This window comes from Columba livia, chromosome 1 (genome assembly GCF_036013475.1).
Source record: "Columba livia isolate bColLiv1 breed racing homer chromosome 1, bColLiv1.pat.W.v2, whole genome shotgun sequence".
Classification (NCBI taxonomy): domain Eukaryota; kingdom Metazoa; phylum Chordata; class Aves; order Columbiformes; family Columbidae; genus Columba; species Columba livia.
In genome coordinates this window covers 64,292,635-64,307,929 of record NC_088602.1, presented here as the reverse complement: position 1 = coordinate 64,307,929, position 15,295 = coordinate 64,292,635, and the positions used below count along the sequence as shown (strand labels likewise).

At 42.8% G+C, this 15,295-nt stretch overlaps 1 protein-coding gene across 5 annotated transcripts in view; it reads left to right on the top strand.

Annotated features, from left to right (window-relative positions):
- The first annotated feature begins 3,004 nt into the window (after window positions 1–3,004).
- ADPRHL1 (ADP-ribosylhydrolase like 1) overlaps window positions 3,005–15,295 on the top strand; it is a 32,776-nt gene continuing 20,485 nt past the window's right edge. For all 5 annotated transcript variants that reach the window (XR_010471775.1, XM_005505429.4, XM_065059359.1 and 2 more), the window contains exons 1-3: window positions 3,005–3,518; window positions 7,351–7,515; window positions 13,786–13,911. Coding sequence is in view for 4 of the 5 variants with exons in the window: in XM_005505429.4 (XP_005505486.2) it covers window positions 3,305–3,518; window positions 7,351–7,515; window positions 13,786–13,911 (505 nt within the window). In the remaining variant the exon portion in view is untranslated. The remainder of the gene's footprint in view (window positions 3,519–7,350; window positions 7,516–13,785; window positions 13,912–15,295) is intronic.

The following is a 15,295-nucleotide window of genomic DNA, read 5'->3' as shown; positions in this document are numbered from 1 at the left end:
AGGCTGAGAGAACTGGGCTTGTTCAGCCCTGAGAAAAGAAGGTTTAGGGGAGACCTTATCACCATGTCCCAGTATGTAAAGGATGACTACAAAGAAGATGGAGATTCTCCTTTTACAAGGAGTTACATGGAGAAGACGTGGGGTAATGGATATAAGTTCCTCCTGGGGAGATTCCAGTTGGACACGAGAGAATTTTTTCACTAAGAGAACAACCAGCTGTTGGAATAATCTCCCCAGGGAAGTGATGGATTTCCCTACATTGGACACTTTGAAGATGCAGCTGGACAACCTTGTCAAGACTGTACTTTTGCCAAGAAAGGTTGGAGCACAACGATCCTTGTGGTTCTTACAACCTGGAATTCTGTGATTCTTCTGTCAATGTAAAATGCTGAAGGGCTTGTGGTGACAGAGCAATCTCAGCCAATGCTCCATTTGCTGGTTCATTTATACATAAAAGACAAGAATGCCTGTACAGCCCAAGAACTTCTGCACCGTGGAGATCACTGATTCACATTCCCCCAGGTGGAGGCAGCAGGTGGAGCCACATTTACTGAAGGCGTGCTTTCATATTCTCACATAGGGCTTCAAATGTGGTTGAGCTGAAAAAAACACCGTGTTGACAAGACAAATAAGTCTTTTCTCTGTCCTGCCTTCCCCTTCCTTTCTTTCTGCATTCTCCCCATATGAAAGCGGTCATATGTGCATCGATGAGAGGACACCAAAGCTTCATTTTTATCTCATTTAACATTTACCAAACATTCTTTTGCAAGCTCTGCTTTTTTTTTCCTATCATGAATGTGTATGGCAAGTGAATACTTATCCATCTTAATGGAGTTACTGTATTTCCATGTGTGATATGTGTGTGATATTTTACAAATAATTGTCTCTTTTGGGAGCATACAGGTAGATATTAGTGTGCCTAACCTACCTCTGCCCAGAAAGCTCCTAGTAGCCAAAAGTACCACATGAAAAGGAGATAATGTGCAATTAACAGATCAAATAAAAGCTAAATTCTTTGTTGCATGTTCTGTTCTGCAGAGTTGAATAAAAGAACTACTCTGAAATTTTCTCTGGGTTTTCATTATAGCCAAAGATTTATTTCCTAATTTGGGCTATGCTCTGAGCAGCCAAGTGTGCACGCAATAGGGTAAAGTCCACAGGAGGCAAAAGGGCAGTGCAACTGCCAGCCACATTCAGAAGGAGATAAATGGAAAACTAAGAATAGCTTTGTCTGATTTCAGGAAGGAACCTTCCATCCGATGAGGCCCTTACCAGCTCTCCATGGTGCCTCAGCAGGTGGTTTCTCCCATCCTTGCTTTGCAAGTTCAAATTTCCATGTGCTTCCAAATCATAATGCTCTGTGGAAACAGACAAGGTGTGGGTGCTGCAGAAAAGTGCATGGACCTGTAGTGGAGACATCAGCAGCATTGCTTCTGCCTGGTGTGTTTTCTGCAAACTGCACCGGCCTTCGTTTTCCATTTTGAGTGGTCGCTTTGGGACACGCAGAACCTGAGGTGGCTCTGACAGGGCAGGGGTGACTGCAAGATTACTCCTACATTGCTGAAATGCCCCAGCTGTGGGAAGTGATGCCTATTCCCACAGCCACGCAGGGCAGAGGGGCTGGTGTCTTCACTGCTGCTGGTGAGCCATCTCTAGAACTGGCTGGCCATGGCCCCACTGTGGAATACTTGGTCTTGCATTTCCTCTGGTCCCTACATAATTCTAGGATATAATTGCCCTTTTTATTTTGTTTTATTTGGTTTAGAATTGTTCCTTCCTAGCAAAGAAGACACACTCTCAATGTCCTCTTCTTAACACTCAACACTTCTGTTACCCAAGTCCTAATCTTTAAAGCAACAGTGTACTAACTGAGGATACTCTCCCCATTTTGGCACCTTATTTCTTATAATGTATAAAAGAGATGTGTGTTCTCAAACTGCATTAAGCTTTCTTGTGAAGTTCTGCAATATTTCTACACATCTCAGTAACTCAGTCCATGATTAACTGCTTATCTGCTCATTGCTCTGGGTGACATGAGGACACTGCCGGCTTTTTCCATCCAAATAGGAATCAGTATTGCTTTCTGGAAAAAAAAAAAATCAAAGAAAAACAAAGATCTTTCCCCAGGTATCTCTTATCAAAATTACCGTCAAGCTAATCAAAGTTTTCTGTTTACCTACCTAGGTTCATATGCACATTTGTATTTCTATCTGTAAATAGTAGTAATTTAGGACAGCATGACTTGGAAACACAATCTGAGTCAGTCTCAGCAGATTTCTTGAAGGAAGATGTTGAGCCTACACAGAGAAAAGCTTCTGGGCAAAATAACATTTAAAAGCTGTGAGACTACAGAGCCCCTTCTTGCACTGCACGGCAGAAGCACAGAAAAAAAATGCATTATGAGAAAGAAGCACATAATTACGCAAGTATCAAGTTTGAAAGGATGGTATTAATAAAGCTCAGTTCTTACTGAGATTGCTTCGTATGTGAATTTTCTTAGACTCACAGGATGCCATTTAAATGCATCTTTCAAAATAGTTTCCTTCCAGAGTCCAAAGGGAAGCTGCACCTGACCTCAGCCCTAGGAAAATGTCGGTCTTTGCCAGGGAGTAAGAGATGTGTGATTGATTTTGCTCAGTGTTTATTCAGGGCTGCAGTGAATTAACAAAATGTTGTAATACATGAAACAGAGTAAGAAATTTCTTGATGAAATATTGCCATAGGGTATAATTAGAAATGGAAGAGGTTGTCTGCATTTGACTAGATATCTTACTGCCTAACCCATCATTCTAGTGTTTACAGAGTTTGGAAGGTCCTTTTATCACAGACTTTCTTCCTGAGTGGTCTCTGAAAGGGAGGCTGAATCCAGCGTACCAGAAAAAGACAGGAAAATATATTAATTACAGGTGATTAAATAAATAAACACCCCTGTGGAGGCATCTGTTTTTCTGGGTGTAGAGTTACTTACGCTGGGTAGGGCTAAGGATTTCCTGGCTTGGTTTACGCTGGGTTGCAGAAATCAGGCTTTTGCACTTCGCTTTGTGGGTCCGCTTGTGCGGCTTCGTTGAACAAAGCCCCTGCAAAATCCTTGGGTTATGAAATATTTCCTCTCCGACGGGTCCCGGACAAGAGATGGCATCTGCAGAGCCAGAAAAGGAAACCCTTGCCTTATAGAGAGCGCTCTCGGTGTGACACAATGGCTGATATAAAGTGTCGGGTGAGCTGAGCCCAAGGCAAAGGAACAAAGGAAGATCAAGATTTGGTGGCTGTCTTGGACAAAAGGAAAGCAGAAAGCGTCTCAGGGATGGATAAATTTAAGGCTGCTCTTGTGCTGGCTGGGGTAGGGGATGCTCTCGGTTACCGTAATTTCTCCCGAGAAAACAATGCTTTAGGTGCAAAAATCCAGCAGGAGCTGAAGGAAATTGGAGGGCTTGAGAACCTGGTGCTCTCCCCCGACAAGTGGCCAGTAAGTGACAACACGCTCATGCACATGGCTACAGCAGAGGCTGTCATCACAGGTAGGTACCACGGGACTAGCGAACGCAGTCTGGGAAGGAACAAAACTGCTGAGCTGCTGCCTTTCTTAAAATAAGCTTGAGTGCTGGGGAAGTCACGAGAAAGTGTGTCAGAAAAGCTACTTATGTGAATTATAATGTGCACTAGGTCTCCTCCATGAGCATAACCTTGCCAGCATCACACGAACTGAGGAGTTTCGATTTCTTGAGTATGGAGGGGGTCTCTCTATATTTTCCATAGATTTATACAGGTGGTTAAAGCTTGAAGACTAAAATACTGCATGTCCAGCATAACAAAAATAATTGCTAAGTAGATGTATGCTGGAATACATCGGGGAATAACAAATCCACTAGAAATTCTTCTGTAAAAGATAAGAGCTCTTTTACGCACATTTCTAACACATTTGTGTTTAGAAGTTCAGGCTGGAGCAGAGTCACCGTAATACCTCTCTCAGGCTAAAATCACTTATGCTTGCCTCCTCTTCGCTGCCCCTTGGGCAAAGGGTTATACCTACACAGCCAGGAAAGGAACAATTTGCTTTACAAGGAAAACTCTGTGTCTTTAGTCCAAAAAATATTCTAACCTACTATGTAATCAGGTCTATCAGAATAGTGGAAGTTATCAATATATGTACTTTAAAATCACAATAGTTTGAGAAAGAACATTCCTTATTTCTTGAGGTAGGAATAGTCTTTTGTAAGATCTGACAATATTTGTAGTAACACCCTACCCATCGAACTAGAGCTTTTTGAGACTGTCAAGTTTGTCATCAAATGTACACCAGAAGACAGTGACTATTCAGCAATAATTTGCCTCTTTAGAATAAATAGTGGGTTTTTTCCTTAACCTCTGCAAAAATATTCCTGGTTTTTCTTAAAACGCATAACATTGGATAACTAACAGCATCAGAAGCTCACAATGTAGCTAAGTATCCTTCACGTCAATGAAATTTCACTTGTGCTTCTGTTTTACCACTTTATCTGCCTGCCTCCAATCTGCTCTAAATTTAGTATGTAGAGATCAGCTGAAGAGTGTGTTAGACACTTCATGCTTGGCTATTAGCTAACCAATGGTTTAAGGGGTAGCTAATACACTAAAGATAAGGGCAAGATGTCAGCCTATCAAGAAAAGAGATGACTAACATATTTCTGAATATAGGCTATGATTAAATAGGTATCATATGTTACTTGCTTATTGAACTCTCTAAAACTATAACTTCTGGGTAATCAAACCAGATAGACTAACAGAAAAATAATAAATCTTATTTCTTAAATATAGCAGGAGTAGTGTGGCTCTAAAGAAAAAAAAATCTGAGCTCTAATTCCCATCAGCTGTGTTTATCCTACACTCTCATCTCTTTGGCCTGATCAGATAAGTTGCTTTTATAGGATGGTGAGAAAGCAACAAGCTGGTGTGTGGAATTTTAGCAAGAAATCTTCATTTCATAGTAATGCTGGTGAATGGGGAAAGCAAGTCCTTCTGTCTGCTTCCCATAAGGGAGACAGAACTGCTCCTGCCCACAGCAGTTTCTCCTCCTGGCAGAGAGGATGCAAAGAAGCCACTGGGCTTGCTCGTGGCCCAGCCTGCATGTCAAATCACCCAAAGCAGCAGGGTGAAGCTAAAGAACCTGAACGTGGGTCCATGAGGCTGAAGGCAGCTGCCAACAGCCCGGGGGACCTACATTGCTCATGCAACGGAGAGCCCTCGCTACCATAGGGCTGAGATTTTAAAGAATATATTGGGTGTCTGGAACATTATCAGCCCCCATCCAAAAAAAAAAAACCAACAAATTAAAAAGAGGATGAATAAGCAATACAAATATTCCTGTCCTTCACTGCCCCACTCCCAGTGTGTCCCGTTTACCTCGCTGGCAGCCCACACGCTGCAGGCAGCATCCCCATGGTGCGTACCTGCAGGTACCTGTGGGATGCTTGCAGGCTGGATTGGACATGTCCAGGACTTAGGCTTGCCATGAGGTCACATCACTGGCCAGCCTGAGGCTGTGACAGTAGCTAAGCATGAGGTGGAGGCCTGTGTTAAGGATCAAGGCAGTTCTCACCTGGGAAGATGATTTTGGCCAGTGCTTTGCTGGCTGCATGGAGTACATCCCAGCAAGGCCATGGCCAGAAGCAGCAGGGGCTGTGGGCACTGCTGCAGACTGAGCTGACACTCCCAGACTGAAAGGCTGATTTGACAGAGGAGACATGTAAAGTTTGCTTCCAGCAGGAATCTGTCCCATAAGGAAGGAATGAAAACAGCATCACCAAAAGCAGTGGAACTGTCCCTGCAACAAGTAAAGCCTTTCCTCTCTGTCTTTAATAAAAAAACAAACTAACAATGAGGGTTGAGGAATCTGTCCTATTGACGTGATGGCTGAGATGGCAGCCCAGCTCCAGGTGTGTGAACTGTGCTGGGCTCAGGCGGGCCGTAGATGCTGGACCACAGGGCTGTGGGGACGTGGCTTCTACAGAAGATGCCAGGCAGTAAATCCTGTTCCTGGCTCCCATCCAGATAAACTGACACCTGATTCCTAAATCTGGAAAGACTTGGCAGCTTGAAAGTATCTTGTTCCTTTAGGCTTGTATCTGGGATGGTCAGTGTAACTGATAGTGTGAAAGGAGGGGAATCTTGGTTTTAACCTGCACCTTCTTTCTTTGCCTGTCTGTATCACCTTTTGAGTGGCTCTGGCTTACCAGGCTCCAAGCTTCCTCTTAAATTAAAACTCTTCTGTGGATTTCCAGAAATCATCATATTTGACAAAATGAACATATTTTTACAACTTCCCCTGCAGTGTCATTCAGTCTGTGTATCTAACCAAATATTAAACTGAGTCTCTCTAAGTACATAGAAAATATATAAATGTACAAATCCCAATGGCCTCCTCAGTTCCCACTGATTACACAACTGTAATAGAAGCCAGAGGAAGCTTTTCCTCAGCAAGAGCCAAAGGCAAGGCTCTTCAAACACACAACATGCCACAACAGCCAAGAGGAGCAGGTATACTGAAAGATCTATATATGTTTGACAGGGGAAGGTTCCTCCTCAGGCAAGACTGTAGGTCTTGGTAAAAATGATCAATAAATAGATGTTGTCAGTGAACTTATTCCAGAACAAAACTTATCTGATGGAAATTCTACAGAGTCTAGGGCTTTACTATACTCAGTGATCTTTATAATAATTTTTATAAAAGCTCAGTGTTCTAGTTGCGCTACTGACATAAGATATTGGGATCCCTGCATGAAAGACCTACAAATTGTAGACAAAATAAATATAAAATTCAGATTAAAAGGTCACTAATTTTTTTTTTTGGCTTTAATCATCTACATGTCCTTTTAATGATTCAGTGATAATTTGAAAAAAAAAAAAAAAGACAGGCTTTCAGTTTTAATTTTGATTCATGTCTGCAAATGACAGCAAAGACATAGGCTGAGCCAGGCGCAGCTGGCTTCGAGCACACTCCTGGTGCCCCGGCAGCAGCACACTCACCTTCCAGTTCAACACCTCTACAAATACTTCACATCATAGACCCTAAATAACCCCCCGAGCAGTTAGTGTTGTAGAACAGAATGCCTTCATCTTTTTGACTAAAGGAATTAAAAGTGGAAAGGAAAGAGGGAAAATATGAGAAGAGAGCGAAGAGACTGTTCTCCCTGCAGCGTGCTCTCATGGTGCATAAAAACATGTTGACACAGTGGCACCAGAAACACGACTTGGTGTATTGGAAGTGGAAATAGGAACATTTCTTAAATGAATAGTGAGTTCATTTGCTTGTTTCCAGTGCTCTCTTGCTCTTCTGCCTTCACACAACATCATTCTCCTCCCTCCCCTGAGCAGATTACTGGTGTTTAGAAGACCTATACCGGGAGCTGGTAAAACGCTACGTGGATGCTATCGACAAGCTCTCGGGGAGGCGGCCAGACCCTGCTACCATTGAAGGCTGCAGGGAATTAAAACCAGACAACTACCTTCTCGCTTGGCACACACCATTCAATGAAAAGGGTACGGTACCACTTTCTATGTATAGATCCTGGATTGAATAATGCATGCTTTCAGCATTTGTGGCTATATGGAAATTGCTTCCTTTTCCCTGCTGACATCAAAGGCTACTACCCCTGAAACATTTCCCTGTCTGCATGAGGATGGCAAGAGATCTGCCAGGAATTCCTTCTGTAGGGCACTATGTCCTCTCGTAAAAGAACCCTTCCCTCTTTAACATCTATTTAAAGAGACTTTGTCCTTGGCTCTGTGCCTCTGGGTCCAGATCTTTGTCCTTGAATTTAATGGTTATTTTAAGAAATATTTTCTGCTGTTTCTCATTTAGATGTTTGTAGTCTTGGGTCTTTTCAGCAATGGCAGATCTGAAACAAAAAGCTGAGCCTGTGAAATGTTCTGTGCACTGCTGTGTTCACTGGAGGGAAAGCAGAGATTTTTCCCCAGGTGAATGCCCTGCTAACAACTATGAGTGTTTTTCCAATAATCCCTAAAATTCATAGCCCTGTATCCCTCCCCATGACTGTCTCTTTCTCTTTATGATAATTTCATTTCACAGTGAACTGAATTTCTACTTCAAGTTAAATAGCATGTGTGCAGCTATGTGCACACACGTACACTTAAACCCATACCCATACAGTGCACTTAATCTGGAAAGCCTGTAGAGACACCACATCACCAGGGAGGCAGACCTAGGCATCCACAAGAGGACGGCAGCTCACACAGACATTGGGCTGTGTTGGTGTGATGCTCTACCACTGCAGTACATATCGGCACCGCTCAACAGCATTGCATATTGATGCAATGTCGTGGCAAAGAGCTGGTGGCACAAAGCCATGGCTATTTCTGGGTCTCTGCAGGCAGATTTCTCTGACACAAAAAGCATCCTTCACTCGGCCCCTTACTCCTCACAACAGCTGCTGGGAGAGAAAAGGATCCTCTCCCTGTTTATTCTGCTCACCTCGCCAAGCAGATCTGAGAAAGTGCCCATCTGCAAGTTGTCATACGTTTTCTGACTGACGGTGGGTAAAATTTGGTCAAAGTAATTGTAGGAGTTGCTGCTGGCCCTGAGCAGCTCTCAACACCTCTTACAGTGGAGCATGGCTGTTCCCTGCCCCAGTGTTGTTGGAGTTACATCTATCCTTTTGGTCTTCCTCTTCTTCAGCTTTCCATAACAAACTATTTGCTTTTGGGATACTCTGGGCCAGAAGGATCTAAAATGAATTTCTGCCCTGAGACCTGGAAGCTAAAGCCCACCTTCCCTATCTCGTCTGACAAATATGATTCTGAACATCTCAATAAGCCTGTTTTTCACCCTGAGAGCAAAAGAACCAGTGACCCAAGATGGAGATGTTCAGCCATCTGTGGGACAGATCTAGCACTGTTGTGGACACAATTAACTTTTTAACTTAATTTTCACAAATTTCTTCTCAAGGCAAAAATATTCTGCAGTCATTGTACGCTTAGCAGTTGGTTGATATTTTGGATGGGCTGGAAAAAAAATGATGTTTTCCTGAGCTTGTTCTATCTTATCTCTCTTCCAGTAAGAATTCGTGTACTGGCCTTCATGGGCAAGTTAAAGATTAGGTAATTTTGCATTGCTTGTATGATACTCCTCTGCTCAAATTCTTATGGATGCAGTAAGAACACTGAGTTCTTAAGTCAAAGTGCCCTGTGTGTCTCTTTGTTGCTTTGTTTCATACTCATTGCCACACTCATTGCAGAGGTACCCGCATTATGTTAGTCTGGTGAGACTCCTGTGGCTGCCAGAAGACCTGCCCAAGGGTGTCTAACACCTTCCATTTTAAGAGCTCATTTCCAATTTATTACATTGATAAGATCGAGGATGAAGTTTTCACCATTGAGTGTTTGCTTCTGCTTGTCTGCCAGCATTTGTTTAAAGTTTTGATGCAGATGAGTCCATTGTTTCTGAGATGCGGCAAGAGTGTTTTGTTCCCTTGACAAAAACTCAAACTGTTCAGGAGAGTTGCTAGTGTTTGAGAGCCAGAACAAAAATCTGAGTAAGGTGGTACCCCTTGGACCAGAGGTGTGCCTTTGGAGCCACTGAGAAAGTTCAGTCAGATGGCAGCTTGGCTCTATCTACATCTCATGTATTTCAGGCTGAGGATGCAGCATCCAAGCAGATCTTTATTTGCAGCTACTGGAGCAGCTGCTGGGCTTCCTAGTAGCACTGGAGAACAATGTCTTTCTGCTGGTGGCATCGGTAGTGAAGGGTGAGGAAAAAGTATGAGTTAAATGCAGAAAGCTGGGCAACAGAAATGAAGAGAAAGATAAGCTGCAGAAGGATGGGAGATAGAGGCCAGGCTCTAAGTTCTCATGTGGAACAGTTCGTAGTCACAAAAGACACATCCTCTTCAGGGCTTAGCAGCTTTTAAGCTGATCTTCATTATTCTACAGATATAGAATGACAAAAAGCACACCAAGGTATTACATACTAAAAGAGAATAATGCAGTGCATGGATAAAAAAATATGTAATAAGAAAGTATCAACACAGCTTTTGTGAAGAGAAGTCACCTCAGCAATCTATTAGAAAGCTCACTAAGTAGCCAAGACTTGGGACGAAAAAGGACACACTGTGAAGATGGTCTGTTAGGATTTCCAAAAGACACACAAGGTCTCTCACCAAAGGCACTAAGTGATGAGGCACTCAGTTGCTACAGGATGATGGAAAAGTTTTCCTGAGAATAGATAACAGGTTAAAAGACAGAAAATGAAGAGCAGGAGATTGCAGTCTGTCTTCTCCATAGAGAAGTAGGTACCTGACCTCTGTTGGTCAACATGTCAACAAACTATCCGGAAATGCAAGTGCATAGTGGGTCAGCAAAGATCGTATGGTGCAGAGTTATGGAAGGTGCTCACAATGATGAATAAGTGTGTGACACTGTAGCAGAACCAAAAGCAATGCAGATAAATGAAAAGTCATATGCAGGGGAGGAAAAAACCTAACTTCGTATACATAGTTGCCATTGCTGATTCTGTTACCATTCAGGCAAGTGATTAAGGAGCTATACTATTTCTACAAGGGCATCACATCAGTGCTCAGTAAAAGCCAGAAAGTATACAAACTATTGGAAATTACTAGAAAAGGAACAGAGAACAGAACACAAAAGCTGTTTGCGTCACTATAAATCCATAGTTGCTGTTTCTTGATTACTGTATATAACCTCGTCCCTTCCTCCCTCAAAAAGGGTGTAAGAGAACTAGGAAGGATATGAGGAAGGATGGTTGAATTAGTAAAAAAACTGCTTCCATAGGCTGTGCTGTCTGAGATAGTACAACAGAGAACTGTAAAGTCATAGATAACTTGGAGAACATGAACAGGGACAGAGAAAACTCACTGTCTCCTCCAGCATAGGAACTAGGGACTCCAAATGAAACCATCAGGTCACAGGTACAAAGCGAGCAAAAGGAAGGACTTCTTCACACAACACCTAATTAAGCTGCACAACTATTATATTTTCCAATATCAGTTCACAGAGGCTATGGTTCATGTGAATTCAAATAATAGCTGGGCAAATTCACTGAAGGGAAATCCTTCAAGGATTATTAAGCAGAAAGATGAATAGTCAGCTGCCTCCTGGATCAGGGAGATGAATTGTCAGCAGCTTAGTTAGTACAAAGGGGTAGCATCATTGTCCCTTTCTTTTACTCTTTCTTAAGTATCCTCTCCATTGGCCACTGTCAGACGTGGTAAGTCTGACACCTTCAGTCTGATCATGGAGGACAGTCCTTATGTTCTTACACGTCTCACCCTTGCTTGGACTGGTCTTGCTGTCCCTTCATTGACTCAAATGGTAGATACTAAGACACGGGAGCTAACAGCTTCGAACTACCTGAAGCCCTGTCTAAGCTTAATGTTACTGCGTGTGATGGACTTTTTGTTACTGAGTTTGCTTGTCTAATTCTGCAGAAGATTTTAATATAACTTCCTAGACTGGAGGAACACAATTTGCAAAGGCAAGCACTTTCAGACCAGCAATTGGATCACTGTATTGCATCCTCCGCTGTGGATATATTAAGATATAATTAACGGCTCTGTGTAGCGCAACACCCTTCTCTCTTGGGTAACCAGCATGGATTGTGTCCTTTGGAAGAACCAGGACTGCAGAGTGAAGAAGACTCTCATCTGCTGCTCTATGGCAGCAGATGGTTTAATGACAAGTCTGGTCTTGCATGCAGGAGAAGATACGTTCTCCCAGTTAAGCTGACTGGTGCTCTGGAAGACTGACTCTTTCTTGTGGTTTCTATGTGATTTGTGGGATAGGGAGACAGTTTTATCTGCCCCTGACTCCTTAATAACTAGACACTACGTCTGCAGCATAAATGAGATACAGGAGCATATGCAACATTTGCAGGACAAATGTCTTGCCTTTTTATCAGGAGCAGCAGGCAAAGGTGTCCTGGAGAGGGTCTCTTTCACTGGTATCAAGAAGGCTAGCAAGGAGGAAGCAAGCTCTGAGCTTGCAAGGAATAAAATGGTATTTTGCAAAGCCTTTCATGTCACATTTATCAGATGTTTGGCCCTTTTTAGATTGCCCTTGCTGGTTAAAACCACTGAAAGAGTTATTACATGCAAAATTTGCACATTGGACTTTGAGGAGGAAGGGAAGAAATATCTTCAGCTAATCTAATTAGACTACTTAACCAGGGTGCTCACTCAGGATAGCTGCTCCCCAGGAGGATGAAGAGTTCCTCTCTCAGGTGAAAAATCCAGATTGGCCTGTATTACACCTGGATATGCCAATGGGTGGCTGGGGAAGTACTTTTGAAGCAAATCTTCTTGTCACTCCACACACACACACTTTGTTCACACACATGATCTCAGTACACCTGAGCTGGAGCCACCTGGGATGACACTAAATGGCAACCAGTGCTCCAGGAGAGCCCCTGGTGCCTCCAGCCACAGGGGCACAGTTCAGGGGAGCTGCAGAGAGCTCCTCTGAAGGCAAGTAACTAAAAGACCTTGGCATCTGCTGCTCCAATTTACTCTGGCTCATGAATTGTTCCTACTACGCCATCGTACAGGCTAATGGAGATATAGCCTTTCTCCATCCTCTATCTGAGAAAGACAAGGGGACTGTGCTCCTAATGCAGGTTCCACAGATGCTAAAATTAGTGGCATAAATATGTCCCTTATCTTCCAGGGACAAAGTAGGGAAATGCTGATTGCTCTCAGCTAAACCCAAGGTCACTGGGAAGTGTGATTGAGCAAAGACAGTGTTGAAAAATGCCAAGTACTTTGAAAAATCAAACCCTACCCATGTAAGGATGGGTGCCTGCAACGAGTTAATACCTTTTCGGGCATTGGCTCACCAGCTGCAAGGAGGAGATAATCACCTCACTGGTGCCTTGTGAAGATAAGCTCATTAAAACTTCTGTGTGATCCTGATATTACTGTGATAAGTACTGCAGAAGAACTCATTAGTAAATTTAACTCTCTATTCAACAACGTATTTAAAAGTTGAACACCTGGAATCATGCACACAATGGTGAGAATTAAAAGAAATACTGAATTAGCTATTCAAGAAATAAACTCCATGCTGCACTAGGCAGAAATTTCCAAGACCAAGCTCAGTAAGTGCAGGCTGTATCATAATGACTGTGCACACAAGAACTGATTTCATGTTGCACAGAAAACCTCAGTTCTTACATTGCTTAACTTTGGCGGATTTGGCTCTGTATTCTTTAGTTTCTTTTTGCACACATTATTTTTGTATGTAGCAGAAACAGTTTTGCAATTGACCTGCAGGGATCTCTAGAATGAAAAATGCATTAAAATCATAAGATCAACTGTGATATTAATACAAGGTGTTTTAATTGTGTACTTTCATCATAAAGGCTACTAAAATAAGGGCATAGTAGAAGTATATCTGTTTCTCAAACTTCTGTTTCTAGTGCTGGCACCTGGAGCGGGGAAAACAACAGTGTTAGCCAAGAATGAGTAAAGATGGCATGAGAGCTTGAATCAAACAAGTGCTGTGAACAAGAGAGCACACTGCTTTCCGAACCCACTATGCTCTTCGTAGCACTTGAGAATATTGGGACATCCCTGCAAAACCAGAATGACTGTATAGAACCAAAATTCCTTGCAAGAAACTTTCAAAACTTGTAACTCACTTTGCGTGCTCATTTCCCATTCTCTGAGGAGCTCCTACACATGAGTTGAATTAATAAAATGTGCTTGTTTCGCATTTTATCAACATATTTGTGTATCGTTCGTCTCCTTTTAAATGCTTGGCATTATCTTTTTACTTCAGGTTCTGGATTTGGAGCAGCCACGAAAGCCATGTGTTTAGGGATGCGATACTGGAAGCCAGAAAGGCTGGAGTCGCTGATTGAAGTGAGCATTGAGTGCGGACGAATGACTCACAACCATCCCACAGGTAACGTTCACTGATATCACTGATATATCCACTGATGTATCGGCACCCTGAAGTGCCGAAGGCTGCTTTTCACTTCTCTGGGGACTAACATGGCTCCTGGGGATTCACTTGGTTAAATTGCTTCTGCTTTGCAGATTTCAAGGCCCTGGTTTGAATTTTGCTTGGATAGTGTATACACATATAAATTACTTACATGAGGTTGCAAACAGCAACTGCAGGCGTACGAGTTTTCCCTCCTAAAATCCCAATAACTAAACACAACCTGCCTTGTCCAAAGCGTGTTCATGTCATTTGTCCTGATCAAATTTTAGGATCCACATCTAGATGACTCACTGTTATCACGCAAATTTATGGTTCAGGGGATAATAACATTTTTCTCTCGACAGTTTCTGTCATACCCAATCACTGTAGGTAAAGGTAACAAGCCAAAAAATCTAACTCCACATATTTTAGGACACAATCTGAAACATTCTCTAAACAAAACATAAATAAGTAGATTTAATGTTTTGAATATTCAGGTCTGTCATTCTGATAGTTTTCTGCTATGTAAGTATGTGTTCATTCTGTCTGCTTTAAACAGCAATAAATAAAACAATAATGAATGGTGACGTGTTCAACATGCACAGTGCTCTGAAGCAGACAGAAAAGCGATTAGGATTGCATAAAATTAGAGGAAAAGAATTCAAAGCAAAACAGAAAATACCATTAAGCAAATACATAAAGTCCCTGGTGCACTGGCAGCGATAAGACTGCTTGCAGTTCTGGGTCTCCCACCTCAGAAAGGACTTACAAGAGCTGGAAAATGGCAGCAAGGAGCATCCAAAACATGAAATGCCTTCCATACAAGGAGACATCACATCCAGAAGGAGTTTTCAGCTGGGAAAAGAGAGAAGTGGCATCGCAGGGAGGTGGGGAGAAGAGGGGTGGAAAGGCCACCATAGACGTCACTACCAGCCTGAAAAGTGCCAGGGAAACGTCACTTGTGATTCTCGTAAATCAAAGACGGGGAAAACACAACTGACATGTCAGTCAGGACTGAAACAAACAGACAAAGGAAATACTTTCCCTTGTTGTGCATAGTTAAGCCACAGACTTCGCTGCTACAGGCAGCTGCAAAGTCTGCAGATATGCCTGGGTTCAAAAGGGATCAGGCAAGCGGACAAGAAGGCCTGTCACTGTTAAAAGCAATCAAGCTGAGTGATTAAAATTGCCCCTAAGCTAGTCCAGAAGCTCTGGGGAGCGGAGAAGCCAAACCAATTAGGCTCACTCTGTACTGGCATTATTTGCAGAGCCAGAAACCCCAGCTGTGGCTTGCTTTCTGCCCCGGTGAGGGGCAGGGGGCTACGTGAGGGCTACTGGGAGCGGGGGGAGGATGGCAATAGCA